This window comes from Macaca nemestrina, chromosome 17 (genome assembly GCF_043159975.1).
Source record: "Macaca nemestrina isolate mMacNem1 chromosome 17, mMacNem.hap1, whole genome shotgun sequence".
Classification (NCBI taxonomy): Eukaryota; Metazoa; Chordata; class Mammalia; order Primates; family Cercopithecidae; genus Macaca; species Macaca nemestrina.
The window spans coordinates 76135383-76152472 of record NC_092141.1 but is presented as its reverse complement, the minus strand read 5'-3'; the positions used below and the strand labels follow the sequence as shown (position 1 = coordinate 76152472).

At 36.5% G+C, this 17090-nt stretch overlaps 1 protein-coding gene across 7 annotated transcripts in view; it reads left to right on the top strand.

The window, feature by feature from the left end:
- The window catches only part of LOC105469033 (helicase with zinc finger), a 187913-nt gene that overhangs the window by 120749 nt on the left and 50074 nt on the right, over positions 1 to 17090 (top strand). For all 7 annotated transcript variants that reach the window (XR_011615959.1, XM_071083493.1, XM_011719558.2 and 4 more), the window contains 5 exons: positions 120 to 324; positions 4981 to 5032; positions 5854 to 6044; positions 8004 to 8211; positions 14175 to 14254. Coding sequence is in view for 6 of the 7 variants with exons in the window: in XM_071083493.1 (XP_070939594.1) it covers positions 120 to 324; positions 4981 to 5032; positions 5854 to 6044; positions 8004 to 8211; positions 14175 to 14254 (736 nt within the window). In the remaining variant the exon portion in view is untranslated. The remainder of the gene's footprint in view (positions 1 to 119; positions 325 to 4980; positions 5033 to 5853; positions 6045 to 8003; positions 8212 to 14174; positions 14255 to 17090) is intronic.

Genomic DNA, 17090 nt, shown 5'->3' with positions numbered 1-17090 from the left:
CTATTGGGTTTAAGAATTTGAAGTTGGGGTGGAATTTGAAATTATCTTTAGTTACTTATGTTCATTTCTGTGATCTCATCCATTGAATTATAAACTGATCTTGTAAATCTTTTCTGTAGGAAATTTTGGGAACGGTTTATTGCCCTGTGTCATGAAAACAATAGCCTACATGGAATCACTTTCGAACAGATCAAGGCCCAGTTAGAGGCTTTAGAGCTAAAGAAGACATACGTGTTGAATCCACTGGCACCTGAATTTATCCCCCGGGCTCTAAGACTGCAGCATTCAGGAAGTACCAACAAACAGCAGCAATCACCACCCAAGGTAAAGCCTCTGTTAATGAAATTGAAGAGGTTAAAGGGAGAAAACTGCGCAGAAGTGCCAAAGGTTTATTGGGCTGCAAGTTACTTTAAGTGTTGGAATTGAAGGTTACATTTGGCGGCAAGCGGTTTCTGCAAGGAACTTGTTTAGTGTGGACATGTAAGTGAAAATACAGTGTGGCATTTAGTCATGCTTAATGTTATAATCATTCTCAAAGCAATTTTTAATACCTGATAACTTTTGATATCATTTATGTAAAATAACCTCCTAATCCTCTTTACTGATAAGAGTTGTTTTAGTGAGATGTGAATAAAACAAAGAAGTTTAAAAGATTATCACACTTATTAAAACATGTCCTTACATTCTTTATAAGGAATAATGTTATAATAATGATATTTATATAAAGAAAATAATTCTGAACCTTTACTGATGACCGATTCGTTTGAGGTGGTATTTGACAGAGTAAAAAAATTTGGCTGACTTCTTGAAGATGACTGTAATTGATTTTGACCCATATTTCTTGTATAGAAGCATTCTAGTCAGAGGAAGTGGAGCAGGGGAGTCAAGGCCATTTCCACTTTTGAACTGTAGTTACTTTGGACAGAGACACCTGGCTTCTTTGCTAGAGTGCCTGAAAAAAATGCTTGCACTTACCGTCTAGAAAAAAAAGTTCTGAGACTGGCATGTTTAGTATTTGTTCCGTTTTGTTTTGTTTTGTTTTGTTTTGTTTTAATATTTATAATCATCAGCATATTAAAGTTACCAGTAAGAATTAAAAGAGTATATCAGTTTTGCACTTCCTTTAAAAAATGTAAATCTTTTTTTTTTTTAGACAGGGTCTCTGTCACCCAGGCTGGAGTGCAGTGGCACAATCTGGGCTCACTGCAGCCTCCACCTCCTAGGCTCAAGCAGTCCTCCTGCCTCAGCCTCTGGAGTAGTTGGGACTACAGGCGCATACCACCACGCCTGGCTAACTTTTGTATTTTTTGTAGAGACAGGGTTTAGCATGTTGCCCAGGCTGGTCTCAAACTGCTGGGCTCAGGGGATCTGCATGCCTTGGCCTCCCAAAGTGCTGGGATTAAAGGCATGAGCCACTGCACCAGGGCAAAAAATGTAAATCTTAATGTGTAAGCAGTAATTAATGGTTTGATACTTTGAAAATCTTTTAGCTAAAGAGTTACTCCGCTGAGAAGAGAACTATTCTCTGTGTTAATATACTGTTGTACATTCTTAGTTTAATAAAAATGGACCTAATGTGCAATACTACTTGTGATTTGGCATCTTTAGGGTATCACACATTCTACATAAATGTATCTTGTAGATTTCTCAAGCTTATACTATTAATGTATTAGCTGTTTATTTATCAGTTAAGTTACTTCTATGTGCCTGATGTTATTGTAGGTGCTAAAGGAGCACAGATAAGCAAGTTAGCCCCTGAGTTCTCCTGTGGCCATGTTGGAGGAGTGAGAGGAAGTAGATAGATTCAAGCAAATGTCTACCAAGGAGATCTTGTTCAGAAGTTTATTGGATGGGTGGAGGTAGTGGGAGATTGGGGAAACATGTCAAAAACTGGAAGATAAGCTCAGTTAAGGCAGAGATTTTTGCCTGTATTATTTGCTCCTCTCACCTCTGTGCCTAGAGCAAAATCTGACTCATAATAGGTACTTAGAAGTAGTTTTTAAATGAATGAGTAAAGCTTAAGAGAGCTTTTACAAAAGACTCATGGTATGAGAGAACAGGGGACATGACTTTCATACATAGCTAGCTCTAGCTTACTGCTACATCATTATTACTATTATTATTTTTTGAGACAGAGTCTTGCTCTGTCGCCCAGGCTGGAGTGCAATGGGGCGATGCAATCTTGACTTACTGCAGCCTCTGCCTCCTGGGTTCAGGCGATTCTCCTGCCTCAGCCTCCCAACTAGCTGGGACTACAGGCAAGCGCCACCATGCCCGGTAATTTTGTGTGTGTGTGTGTGTGTGTGTGTGTGTGTGTGTGTGTGTGTTTTAGTAGGACGGGGTTTCGCCACATTGGCCAGGCTGGTCTCAAACTCCTGACCTCAAGGGATCCGCCTGCCTTGGCCTGCCAAAGTGCTGGGATTACAGTCTTGAGCACTGTGTCTAGCCTGCTACATTATTATTTTGTTAATAAGCTACCAAACACTGTGTATTTTATGTAAACTAAGTAAATTTACTGTTCTATGGTTTCTTGCTGAGTCAAAATACAAAATACAGTGACTGGAGGATTGTATCCTGTATTGAACCATGTAGAATGCTGAGTTATACTTGTAGACATGCCACTATCTTTTTACTCCATAGGCCCCAATTTGCTTTTTTTATTTAGTATACTACACAGCACCCATCGTGCTGATGTATATTGTCTAGTGTGCTTCCAGCTTTACAATATAGGATTACCCTAGATTATGGTTATTATTTTTTTATTAGTTTCCTATTGCTACTGTAATGAATAAGCACAAACATAGTGACTTAACACAAATAGATTACTTGACAATTTTATGAGTCGGATGTCTGAACTGGCTTGGTTGGTTTATTTGCTCTGGGCTTCTCAGGGCCAGCATCAAGGTATTAGCTTTCTGGGTCCTTATCTGGAAGCTCTGGAAAGAATCTGCTTCCAAGATCATGCAGGTTGTTGGTAGAATCCAATTCCCTGTGGTTATAGGACTGATATTCTTGTTTCCTTGGTGACTGTCAGCTGGGAATCATTTTTAACTTCTAGAGGCTTCTTACCAGTTCTCAACTGTGTCCCCTACATCTCAGAGCCAGCACTGGTACATTGAGTCCTCCTTTCCCTGGGAATCTCTCTTACTTCCTCTTCCACTGCATCTCCCTTATTCCAGCCAGAGAAATTTCTCTGCTTTTAGGACTCATGGGATTAGATTGGGCTCACCCACATAATCCAGGATAATCTCCCTATTTTAAATCTGTAACTTTAATTAATATTCACAGAGTCCCTTTTGCCACATAACATATTCACAGGATCCAGGGATTAGGATGTGGGCCTCTTTACAGGGGCCATTCTGCCTGTCACACTCTGATTAAATTGCTGTGTTTCTTCTACATGCTATGCAGTTGTCCCTGGTTGTTGAGTCATTAGCAAATTAGTGATAGGTCTGGAGGATAAGAAATCTAAATGGTTTGTCAGCCTTTTGGAACTGTCTTATCTGCTGTTTGTGTCACTGGCTCTCCTTTCTTCTGTCAGTGTGTGTGCTACTGGCGCTCTTGTCTCTTCTAATTGCTCCTGCTTCTCATCTTCTACTTCTGCCATCTTGATTTTGCCTTTTTTTCCTTTTTTCTATATGCTTTTCTTATCACTTCTCTATTCCTCAGAAGTTTATATATATATATATATATATATATATAGTTGGTGCCAGTCACTGTGAACATTCTTTCTCTTGAGGTTAATGGACAAACTGATTTTTTTGGGGGTCTTTTTCTGACTTCATGAGGCTTTTTGATGACTTTGTGACTTCAGTTGCCCTTCCTCACTCATAACCAATTGACCTTAAACCTTCTGTGTTTACTGCTGATCTGAGTATTTGCTCTTTCCAACAGTTAGATAGGTAGGTAAATCAAACATCCTTGTGTTTTTGCTTTGGTCAAGAATGAATTTTTCTTCCTGCTGTAGACATAATCCCCTCTTTAGTTTTCAGGTATAATTTACAAATTTACAAATCTGTGTGTGTCTAAAGGTAAGTTGCATAATGTTCTACTTTTCCTCAGTTGGCTTGATATGTGTTACTTTTAGCCCATGGGAAGAGAGACTTTTGTTTTTAATCCAGAAATTCAGAACCATTGTCTCTTCAAATATTGTTTCTGCCCATTTGTCATCATTTTTAATGGTAGACTAAATATACCATTATGTGAATTTGCTATTGCTTATTTAGTAAATCCTGCACTGATGGGCATGTAGATTGTTAACATTTATTATGCACATAAACCAAGCTCTCTGTGCCCAAATTTATGATTACTTCATTTGGATAAATTTCTGGAAGTGCGGTTACTGGGTTAACATATGTACATTTTTGATGCTGTTGATACGTATTGCCATATTGCTGTCTAGCAATTAGCTAGATTATCTCACAAGCAAATGATGACAGTTCCCCTTTTCCTGTTTTTGTTTTGTTAAAGTAAATTTTATACTTTAATATACCATGAATTATACTCAAAATATCATAAATCCTAAGCCATATTTGCATTCTTTTTACTGTTTTAAAGGTTCTCATCCTCAAGAATTGAAGATTCACATTTTTACTTTGAAAAACAACTTCTGCGTTTTGTGATTTGTTAGAAAATGTATAGAGAAACTGCAGTTCTGTTCCTTCAAAGGAATAGAATTTAAGTCATGTTGATTGCATATTTCATTTTAATGAAAAATATTCATAAAGAAGGAATTTTAGATACCTTTAATTTGAAACTGAGAAAACTTGAGGCCCATCCGTATTATTTGAGATGGCTGTGACTTAATGTTTAAAAAGAAAATTGGCTCAAAGCAGTCTAATGGTTATTAATTATAGACTCACAGTTTTAAAATTTTAATTATTGGTGTATACATTAATTTACCTATGATTAGGAAAATCGTTATTGTTTTCTAATATTAAATGTGCTTAAATTATTATACATTTGTGTTTTTCTTTAAAGGGGAAAAGTCTTCATCATACCCAGAATGATCACTTCCAGAATGATGGAATTGGTAAGTGGAAAAATTACCTTACGAAAACTTGCTTTTCTGATGTAAGAGATTTCCCCCAAATTTCACCACAAGAAAGAGGAGAATGGGGAGATGGTTTCTCTGTCTTTCTCTCTCTCTTTCTGGCAGACACACACACGCACACACGCACACACGCAGTCACTTTGGAACCTCTCTTAATTCTTTTATTCAACACTTAGGGTTTTATCAGTGCATTGATCTGTTATTTCTGAAAAGGGGTGATTTTGTAGGTGTTCATGTACATATCCAGAAGTTTTGAGGAAAAACATTTAAGCCTTTTATGCAACATAAGTTTTCAGAAAATAATTATATTCTACACATGTCAGGTCATAAAAGTTTCAAGGTAAAAAATTTACTTAAATTATTTTAAATATTGCATAGTTGTGCTTTTAAAATAACAATTCCTTAACTTCCATATTGTATGTGGTTCTGTTACAATTGCCAGTCAAAACTTTATTCTGAAGAGTTGTATACTTTTTTGGACAGAAGACTGTTTACTAGGAATGTGTGCATAGCTTTCTCTCTTGAAAGACTCATCCTGAGTTCCTCAGAAAATATTTGAAATTATGCTAGTTTATACAAGGAATGCTTTGTATAATTCAAGTTAATTTTAGGAAGCATTATAAAAGTTTCTTTGTTTTTTTTTTGTAATATGCTTTACTTTTCCACACTGATAATTCTTTGATGATAAGATATCTTAGGCAAATCTGGGAAACATATTTCGCTGTTGAATGATTTAAATTATTTTTTCTAGATGACTATGTACAGCTATTGAGTGCATCCTTTGTCTGTTTATTTTTCAGTTCAGCCCAATCCTTCCGTACTCATTGGCAATCCTATTAGAGCATATACTCCTCCACCCCCTCTTGGACCTCACCCAAATTTGGGAAAATCTCCAAGCCCTGTTCAAAGAATAGATCCTCACACTGGGACAAGTATTCTTTATGTACCTGCTGTCTATGGAGGGAATGTAGTTATGTCGGTGCCTTTACCTGTAAGTGGACATTCAAAATACTTTCTATTGAATCAAGTAAAATAGGTTTCACTAAAATGATGCTAATCCCAAATAGTATTCTACCAACTTCTGTTTTAAAAAAAATTTTCAGTGCTCCTAAGCTTCTTTTAAAGCAAATGTTGCCTCTAACCTTCAAATTGTGAATTGTTGCTTACAATTCATTATTAGGTTACTAGTGACTATGAAGAAATTATATTTCAACTTAGAAACCTTGTAATTTTTTGTTTTGTTTTGTGTTTTTGAGATGGAGTTTTGTTCTTGTTGCCCAGGCTGGAGTGCAATGGTGCAATCTTGACTCACTGCAACCTTCGCCTCCTGGGTTCAAGCGATTCTCCTGCCTCAGCCTCCCAAGTAGCTGGGATTACAGGCATGCACCATCATGCCTGGCTAATTTTTTGTATTGGTACAGACAGGGTTTCACCATGTTGGTCAGGCTGGTCTCAAACTCCTGACCTCAGGTGATCCACCCACCTTGGCCTCCCAAAGTGCTGGGATTACGGGCATGAGCCACTGCGCCCGGCCACCTTTGTAATCTTTTAAAATATTTCATTGAAGAAAATTGAGCTAAAAGTTAACGGAGCTAATGAATTGGTCTCATTTTGTAAAGTGATGTTTTCATTTTATATATATAAGTCAAAAACTGTTCCTAAGAAATACAGGACACAGAGAGGCTTGGATTAGTGTAGTTCACTTGGATCTAAATTGATTTGAGAAATTCCACATCTTATGAAATCTTAATTACTACTTAAAAACATTATTCTTTGTAAGACTATAGATTTTTAGAGGCCTTCCGTCTTGTATATAAACCCATTTTCACTTTCTTTAGAATTTTTGAATATTTTGTTAATTTGCTGATGTGAGTATTTTCAATTCAGGAGTTTTAGCCTAGGAAACAATTTCTTTCATTTAAGGCAAGCACTAATTTCGGGCTGAGATGATCATTGCCAAAGGTTTTTGGCAACACTCCAGAATGGGAAAATGCTAAGCTGCAAACATTTCTCAGCCATGTTGGTCAGGATAGTTCACAATCTGACAGCCAAGGAGAATGACTGTAAATGAGAAATATGTAATTCATGCCCACTCCCCATAGACTTCAGACTTTGGATTTTAGCAGAGTTATTTCTCCAGACAGCCTGGCAACATTGTACATGATCTGCTTTAAATAGTAAGTCCCTTAGGATTTATATTTCACTTTATTAGGTTAACGAGGCTTCTATTTTGTAAGATTTCTGAGAGTTTACATTTAACAGTTATAATAAAATAATAGGAGCAGTAGCTAAGATGTCATTGTATTTATTCCTTTTATGTTAATATGCAGAGATTATATATCTAGACACACTTAAACAAGTTTTCTGTTTTTGTATTTTAAGATAGAGTTGAATTAAAGGCACAGATTAAAAAGTAATGACCCATTTGAATTTTACCTATAATAGATGAACATTAAATGATGTGGTTACTCATCTTAAGTTGGAATACCAAATTTTTTGAGTTGAGACTCCTTAGGCTAAGTTCTTCCTTAACTTTTCCCCTGTCTATTAAACTATGTTTCTGTGCAATTATGACTTTATAAGATAATTTTTGTGGTAATCTGACATGTATACATTCCTATGGAGGGGAAATAAGTAAATACTATAAAATGATTTAATGCCTCAAGGAATAATTACCAATTTTAAACCCTCAGTTTCTTCCTAATCTGAAAAATGATCTGTTTTCCATTACATACTAAAGGTTCAGGGAGCTGTTTTTTAGCCAGTTAAGACACAGTTGTTACTATTAGCATCAACTTTGTAGTTATTTATTTTGAAAAAATTAACATCTCTGTGTGTGTGTGCACGTATGTATGTCTTTGTATGTTTGCTTTTTCCTAATTAGTAGCACTCTATTAGTTTGTCTTCCAAAATATACTTAATGCATGTATTTTATTTTTTAATAACCTAGGTACCATGGACAGGATACCAGGGTAGGTTTGCAGTTGATCCTCGAATCATTACACATCAGGCAGCAATGGCCTATAACATGAACCTGTTACAGACACATGGACGAGGATCTCCTATTCCTTATGGCCTTGGACATCACCCACCTGTCAGCATAGGCCAGCCACAAAATCAGCATCAGGAGAAGGATCAACATGAGCAAAATCGAAATGGTAAGTTGTGCTTTGTTGTTCTCCTGTTCCTAAACTGATGACATGTAAAGTTTTAGCCACATAGAAAGTTCCATTAACAGTATGATTGTTAACTTTCTCATGGATTATAGAACTCTTTGAGAGAGAATCTACCAGCACTTTGGGAGGCTGAGGCGGGCAGATCACGAGGTCAGGAGACTAAGACCATCCTGGCTAACATGGTGAAACCCCGTCTCTACTAAAAATACAAAAAACTTAGCTGGGCATGGTGGCGGGCGCCTCTGGTCCCAGCTACTCGGGAGACTGAGGCAGGAGAATGGCGTGAACCCGGGTGGCAGAGCTTGCAGTGAGCCGAGATTGCGCCACTGCCCTCCAGCCTGGGCGACAGAGCAAGACTCCATCTCAAAAAAGGAAAAAAAAAGAAAAGAGAGAGAATCTAATATATAAACTTTGGATCCGCTCTCCAGAAGATACAAATTATGTACACAGATAGAAAATTGAGATGTAACCTCAGAGTGTCCTTTAGGTTAAATCCTACCACTTATGATTGGTGTCACTGAGTTTCTGAAAAAAATATTAAATTTGAATATTTAGAGTACTTTAAAGTGGTAGTTATTTAAAATTGAGATGGAAGGTCCTGTTAAACATTTTTGTTAACTCGAAATATTTTTGTGGTATACTACGCATTAATGTTGTGGGATTGTTGATAAAAGGTTATTTTTACTACAAATCTGCTAGAATTTCAAGGAAAACTTACCATATTTTTTATTCAAGTTTATTGAGGTATGAGTTAAATAGAGTAAAATTCATCCTGTTAAAACGTACATTGATGAATTTTAACAAATATCCAGAGTTGTTAACTTCCACCAAAATCAAGATACAGGATATTTACATATTTACAAAAAGTTTCTTCCCACCCTTTGCAGTCCCATCCTCCAACCCCCAACCCTGAGCAACCGCTGATCTGACTTTTGTCCCATACTCTCTAGTATGTCATAAAAATGGAATTCTATAATGTATAATTTTTTTGTGTGCAGCATTGTTCACTTAGCTTAATGCTTTTGCTATTCCCCCAGATTATATGTTTCAGTTGTTTGTTCCTTTTTACTGTTAGTATTCAGTTGTATGGATGTACTGCAATATGTTTATTCATCCCTCAGTTGATATACATATTAGTTGCGTCTAATTTTTGGCCCTTATGAATAGAGCTGCTGTGAACATATGTGTGAACATGTGTTTTTATTTCCGTTGGGTAAATACCTAGGAGTGAGATTGCTGGGCATATTATAAATATATATTTAACTTTATAAGAAACTGCCATATTATTTTTCAAAAGTAGCTGAACCATTTTTCATTTTTACTAGTAATGTATGAGATTTCCAGTTGTCCCATGTTCTCATTTGCATGTGCTATGGTCAGTCTTTTTTTTTAAATTGTACTCTTGTTAGTGGATATCTAATCATATCTCATTGTGGTATTAATTTACATGTTTGCATATCCCTAATAATGGGTGATGTTGAGTATCTTTTTATTGTCCTTATTTGTCATGTGTGTATCTTGTTTGATGAAACCTCTATTGCCCACTTTTTTATTGGGTCGATTGTCTCCAGTTTTAAGAGTTCTTTATACATTCTGTTTACTAATCTTTAATGAGATATATATTTAGAAAATATTTTCTCCCAGGATATGGCTTGCGCTTTTTTTTTTTTTTTTTTTTTTGCCTTTTAAAGACAGAGTCTTGCTATGTTGCCCAGTCAGACCTTGAACTCCCGGGCTCAAGAGATTCTCTCACCTCAGCCTCCTGAGTATCTGGGACTACAGGCACATGCCACTGGGTCTAGCTTTCATTTTCTTAACAGTATCTTTCAAAGAGCAGCAGCTTTTATTTTTGTTGAAGTCCATTGTATCCATTTTTTCTTCTGTGGATCATGTTTTGGGTGTTGTGTCTTAAATATATCTAACCCAAGATCTTCTTTTATGTTTTCTTCTAGAAGTTTTATAGTTTTTAGCTCTTACATTAATTAGGTCCATTTTGAGTTAAATTTTATATATAGTGTAAGGGTAAGGACTGAGATTTTGTTGTTGTTATTTTGTTTTGGTTTTGCATGTGTATGTTCAGTGATTCCAGCACTATTTGTTGAAAACTCTGTCCTTCCTTCATTGAACTGCCTTGGAACCTTTGTTGAAAATCAGTTGATCCTATGTGTGGATCCTTTTTATTAATGCATATGTTTATGTTTACACCAAATATGCTGTCTTGATTATTACAGCTTTGTAAAAGTCTTTAAATCAGGTGTAAGTCCTCCAACATTGTTCTTTTTCAAAATTGTCTATTCCAGGTCTTTTGCATTTCTATATATTTTAGAATCATCTTGTCAATTCCTACTTAGCCTTCTGGGATTTGGATTGGCATTGTGTTTAATCTTTAGGTCATTTTGGGGAGAATTAACATCTTAACATACTGATTCTTCTGATCTTTGAACAGAGTATATGTCTCCATTTTTTTCTGTTAGGTCTTTATTTTTTTTTTCAGTATTAAAAAACGTTTTCAGGCTGAGCACAGTGGCTCATGCCTGTAATTCCAGCATTTGGGAGGCAAAGGTGGGCGGATTACCTGAAATCAGGAGTTAGAGACCAGGCGTGGCCAACACGGAGAAACCCTGTCTGTACTAAAAATATAAAAATGATCCGGGCATGGTGGTGCACGCCTGTAATCCCAGGTACTTGAGAGGCTGAGGCAGGAGAATCGCTTGAACCTGGGAGGCAGAGGTTGCAGTGAGCCAAGATCGCGCCACTGCACTCCAGCCTGGGTGACAGAGCAAGACTCCGTCTCAAAAAAAAAAAAAAAAAAAGGGTTTCGGTATATACAGTCTTTGCACATATTTTGTTAAAGTGAAAGCTTAAATGAATATTAGTATTTGATTTATAATTCTTCAGTAATATGTTCCACAAATACCAGTATGTTGTATTTTTATTTTCATTTAGTTCAGTATATTTCCTAATTTTTCTTGAAATCCTACCCATGGATTATTTAGAAAGGTGTTTTAGTTGCTGATTATTGGTGATTTTCTAGAAATTTTTCTGTTACTGATTTGTACTTTAATTCCATTGTGTTAAGAGAACATATTTTGTATGACTTGAATGCTTTTGAATGAGATTTGTTTCACAGCCCAGAATATGGTTTATTTTGGTAAATGTTCAGTGTGTACTTGAAAAGAATAGATTGCTCTGTAAATGTTAATTGGGGGCTGGGCATGGTGACTCATGCCTGTAATCCCAGCCCTTTGGGAGGCTGAGGTGGGCGGATCACCTGAGGTCAGGAATTTGAGACCAGCCTGGCTAACATGGTGAAACCCATCTCTACTAAAAATACAATATTAGCCGGATGTGGTGCGCACGTCTGTAATCCCAGCTACTCGGGAGGCTGAGGCAGAAGAATTGCTTGAACCCAGGAGGTGGAGATTTCAGTGAGCCGAGATCGTGCCATTGCCTCCAGCCTGGGCAACAAGAGCGAAACTCTGTTTGAAAAAAGAAAAAAAAATGTTAATCAGGTCAAGTTGGTTGGTAGAGTTGTTCAGGTCCATTGTATCGTTGCTGATTCTATTCTTTCCATCAATTACTGAGGAGGGATATTGAAATCTCCCAATATAATTGCTATTTGTCTAATTTTCAGTTTTCAGGTTTCTAAGTTCTATCAGTTCTGAATGAATTTTGAAGTTCTATTATTAGAAGATAAATGTTTAGTATTGTGTGCTCTTGATTAATTAACTCATTTATCATTGTGGAATGACCTTCTTTGTCCCTGAAAATATTCTCTGGTTTGAGATCTACTTTGCGTAATATCAGTGTAGCCTCTTCAGCTTTCTCTTATCAAGTGATAGCATGGTGTGCGTGTGTGTGTGTGTATGTGTATGTGTATGTGTATGTATATTTTTACCTTTTAATCTGTTTGTGTCTTTATATTTAACGTTTGTTTATTTTAGATAACATATAGGTGGCTCTTGATTTTTTTAAATCTAATGTGACAATCTCTGCCTTTTAATTGGGGTGTTTAGACCATTTACTTTTAGTGTGATTGTTGATATAGTTAAATTTGATTCTATCATCTTGCTATTTGTTTTCAATTTGTCCAATTGATTTTTTCCCCTTCTCCTTTTATTCTGCCCTCTTCTGGATTGGGAGAGTATTTTTTTTTTAATGACTCCTTTTTGTCTCCATTGGCTTAACAGTGACAACTCTTTGTTTTATTATTTTGCTAGTTGCTTTAGGGTTTATAGTATAAATCTTTAATCTTGACAGATTACTTTCCAATTTATATTTTACCACTGCATTTACAGTAAAGGAAGCTTAAAGTATGCTGTTTTTTCTCTCCTGGCCTGTATGCTATTGTTGTCATGTATTTTACTTTTACATATAAGTCCCCAAAACATTATTGTTATCTTTGTTTAAACAGCCAAGTAAAAGAGTTTTAAATCATAAGAAAAATAATCTTAAGTATTTACCCATGTGTTACCATTTCTAGTAATTTTTCTTTCTGTATATTGATGTTTCCAGCTGATACAAGTTTTCTTCTGCCTGAAAGACTTTTAGTGCATTTCTTACAGTGCAGGTCTGCTGATGATGAGTTCTTTCAGCTTTTGTATGCCTGAACGTGTCTTTATTTCGCTTTCATTTTTAAAAGATGTTTTTGTAGGGTGGAGAATTCTTGGTTGGCAGTTTTTATCATTTGGTACTTTAATGGTGTTGTTCTACCATTTTCTCACTTGCTTTTTTTCCAGTGAGAAATCTGATGCCATCGTTATCCTTGTTTTTCTGTATGTAACAAGTCTTTTTCTCCCTAGCTGCTTCATAGATTTTCTTTTTATATTGGTTTTATCAGTTTGATTATGACATGCCTTGATGTAGTTTTCTTCCTGTTTCTTGTGTTCAAGGTTTGTTGAGTTTCTCAGATCTCTGAGTTTATAGTTTTTATCAAGTTTGTAAAATTTTAACCTTTATATCTTTTCGGATATTTTTTTCTGTGTTGCCCCTACCACTGTTCTTCAGAGATTCTAATTACCCATATATTGGGATGCTTAAAGTTTTTGCACAGTTTATGGGTGCTACTTTTTAAAAAATTTTTTTCTCTATGTTTCATTTTGGATAATTTCTATTCCTGTGCCTTCAAATTTGCCAGATTTTTCTTCTGTAGTGTCTATTCTGCTGGTAATTCCATTCAATGTATTCTTCATCTCAGATACTGTAGTTTTCATTTCTTGAAGCTTAATGGTAGGGTAATTCTGGAGCGATAATTCATTTTACAAAGTTCCAGTGGCGTTCCAAAAAGAATGTTTCTGAACAAGAACCTAAATCCAGGATTCCTTCAAGGAACTTAAACTATCCAGTGGTTAATTCTTTTGTAAATTAAAAGCATTTCCCATGTATGAGTTGTCTATTATAACTGTGCTTTTTTAAAACCTTAATTTTGCCTCCTCTACTATTTCTCACCCACTTATACTCAGTTTGATATCTATTAATTTTAAACAGTATAACTACATTCCTTTCTGAATATCTTTATTACATTTAGATTACTAAATTGGATTGAGGCGTTATTTAGATTTTCGCTTAATTGCATTTATAAGTGACCAAAGCATTGAACCTTTATAAATAGGCAAGAATGCCAAGGCCTTTAATATACCTAGTTTAAGCAAATGAGGCTGTAATTCCTGGAGACTGGGTAGTTTCCTTTGGGATTATTTGATGCTTTGAGGTTATTCGCTTATTAGGCTTTGTCTTGTCAATGAAGTTTGCTTCATTTATAAGTTTTCTTTCTTACAGAGAAACTATGACTGACAATTTAAGAACAAAACCCAAGTAGTCATACACTGATCATAATAGGTGAAAAGTGTTTAAAGTATTCTGCCTCTTTCTCTAATATTGGATAAGCCTTGGAAATGTCATATCCACTGGAGAAAACTTACAAGGATTTTTAAATATTTTCTTAGGTAAAAGTGATACAAATAATTCCGGACCTGAAATTACTAAGATTCGAACACCAGAGAAAAAGCCAACAGAACCAAAACAGGTATGCTGCTTAGTGACTGCATTGTTCTAGTGGATTTAGTCTGATTGGTCATCTTGGAATCTTGATGTTTTAAAGAAAAATACCTCCATTTGTACCCTTATCCTTTATGTTTATTTTTTCACAGGGATATAGTGAGCCATATTGCCCTCTCTTTCTTCATCTCTTCTTTGGCTGTGCTATTTCATGTATCAGTATACTTTTCTCAAATTCTGTTACTCAGTGATAAAGTTGAATTTAGAGATTTTCTATGATAAGGTAGTAAATGAAGACAGAGCTACAGGTGTGTTATTACAAGTGTGTCATTATCGTGAAGAAGGAAAACTTCTTCCTTGGAGACAGGAAGACTTCCTCAGGTCCCTCACCTTATTCTCTCATCATACTCACTAAGCCCTTAATTCTTTATCTGTCCATTCATCTATTTTCTCTGCTTCTGTGCTTATAAACTACTTAGAGAAAATCAAGTCACTGGTTGAATTAGCGCCACTGGAAGTTCTTGTTTTCTAATCTGAATGGAACCCTCAGGGCTCTCCTTCATTTCTTTCACACATATCTCACTTCCTTTGCCCAGTTGTCTCAGTGACTCTTCTCAAGCCTGATTACCTTCCACATTCTCTTACCTTATTGGATGGCTTGTCTTAGACTTACCTCATCAGGATTTTCTCTTGTTAATTTGTAACCTTAAATTTAGCACTTTTACCATAGCCCTGAGCACCCTTACTTCCTGTTCACCAGTCTCAGAAGAAGAGTTCCTGTTAAGATTAATCTTTCCTTTGCTGGGCGTGGTGGCTCACACCTGTAATCCCAACACTTTGGGAGGCCAAGACGGGTGGATCACTAGGTCAGGAGATCAAGACTACCCTGGCTAACAAGGTGAAACCCCGTCTCTACTAAAATACAAAAAAATTAGTTGGGCGTGGTGGCGGGCGCCTGTAGTCCCAGCCACTCAGGAGGCTGAGGCAGGAGAATGGCGTGAACCCGGGAGGCGGAGCTTGCAGTGAGCTGAGATCGTGCCAGCCTGGGCGACAGAGTGAGACTCTTTCTCAAAAAAAAAAAAAAAAAAAAAAAAAAAGATTAATCTCTCCTCTTCAGGTACCACATAGACCTTGTCCCTTCTCCTCATTTGTCTCTCCATTCTTTCTAGTTGTTGGTTCTTCCCTGTTAGCCTATAGCATATTTAGATCTCTTTTAGCCTAAAGTAAGCAAATTACTTGATAGACTTTTTTTAAAAAGATAATTTCTTTAACCTTCATCTCCTTTATAGCTACTACCTCATTTCTCCTTTCTTCCTCACCTGTTATTTGCTCTTTAACCCACAAAGTCTACATTTCACTGAAACTATTGTGCTCTTACGAACATACTTCAAATGTATTCTTACTTGGCTTTTCTTGGTATTAGGCACTATTTTCTACTTCTGCCTTTGACCATCTTGTTTCTTTTGTTTTCTTTGACACATTTTTACTTTTCACTGTCTCTCTAACATGACCTCTTTTTAAAAAAGTTCCTGCTCAGCCTCCCGCAACATCTGTCCCTAGTCCTTAAGTTGGGATTTCCCAGAGTTCTGTCCTTATCCCATCTGTCTTGCATTCTATGGTTTCTAAACCAGTCCGAACCTTAATTTTAAGTATCCACTTCATGATACCGACTTCCAAATCTGTATCTCCAACCTCACCCTAGTTTTATTTAAGCAGCTATTCTCTTTATTCATTTACTTATATCACATAAGCATCTCTTTACTCACAGCTTCTATATCTGGAAGGATTCAGTACCTTCTGGAGGGGCTGCAGTACAAATGAGGCAGCCAAGGGAACCTCCTGATAGATAAGCGGGGGCTGCAGTGAAAGCAGAAGTGGTATGTGTTTGGGAAGTGGTGCAGAGAGAGAATGAGTGGCATGTCAAGCTGGTGCACCTGCACCAGCAGCACATATAGTCAGAGGCAACTTTGGGACGAAACCAATCACACGAGTCTTAGATGCTCTCAGAACAACTGAAGCCAAGATAGCTAAGTGTCTCTCATGTCCTCGTTTTAAAATTTCTGTTAGAATTCTCTCTGTTAGAGAACTAGGCAACCTGAAAACATGTTTCATTTTCTCTCCCACCCTGATGCTTTTTCTTGGGGCCCAGGAAAAATAAAAGAACTAGTCCTGGCTCTTTCGACTCAGTGCCTCCTCAGTATTAAGAGGAAAATGATAGAGGAGAATCTGATTCTGATAGTAGCAGATGCAGGCTTATTCAGCCCTTACCGTCCTCTACCTTCCTTAGGGAGCCGATTGTAGTATTATAGAGTAGCACAGTCCTGAGACACAGACCTAGCTTCCTTTCTATGTCAAGGTCAGAAGTGATAGAGACAATTAAGATAGCAGCTTATTCATAAACAACCTTAACATCTGATTATGACCTCCCTCATGTGACCAGAGTATGCATATCAACAATATCTTCTGGAAAAAAAGTATATCCCAGGTGAATATAATTTTAGTCGTTGAAAGGATGGAGATTTATGGAGGAAAATGTTTGTTTATGAAGAACCTTAATGAGGTTCTGAGACATCTGAAGAGCAGGCATTGCATACTTGGGAAGACCGAGATAGAATTGTCATGCTTCTCACTTCTTTTTCTAGATAATTTGTATATACTAAGTAATTTTAAGAGCCTAAAATTGGCCAAATTTAATGGCAATCCATTTGAGCTAGAATGATTACAGATGAGGATGCAATTGGCACACAATTTGCATCGCGAGCATTTGTTGCAACAGGTTGGTCACCAAATGTAGCCCAACTGCAGTTCAAAAACAAGCTACTTGTTCTGTTTTTTGGTAGTGGTCAGTTCTGTGTCTAATTTAA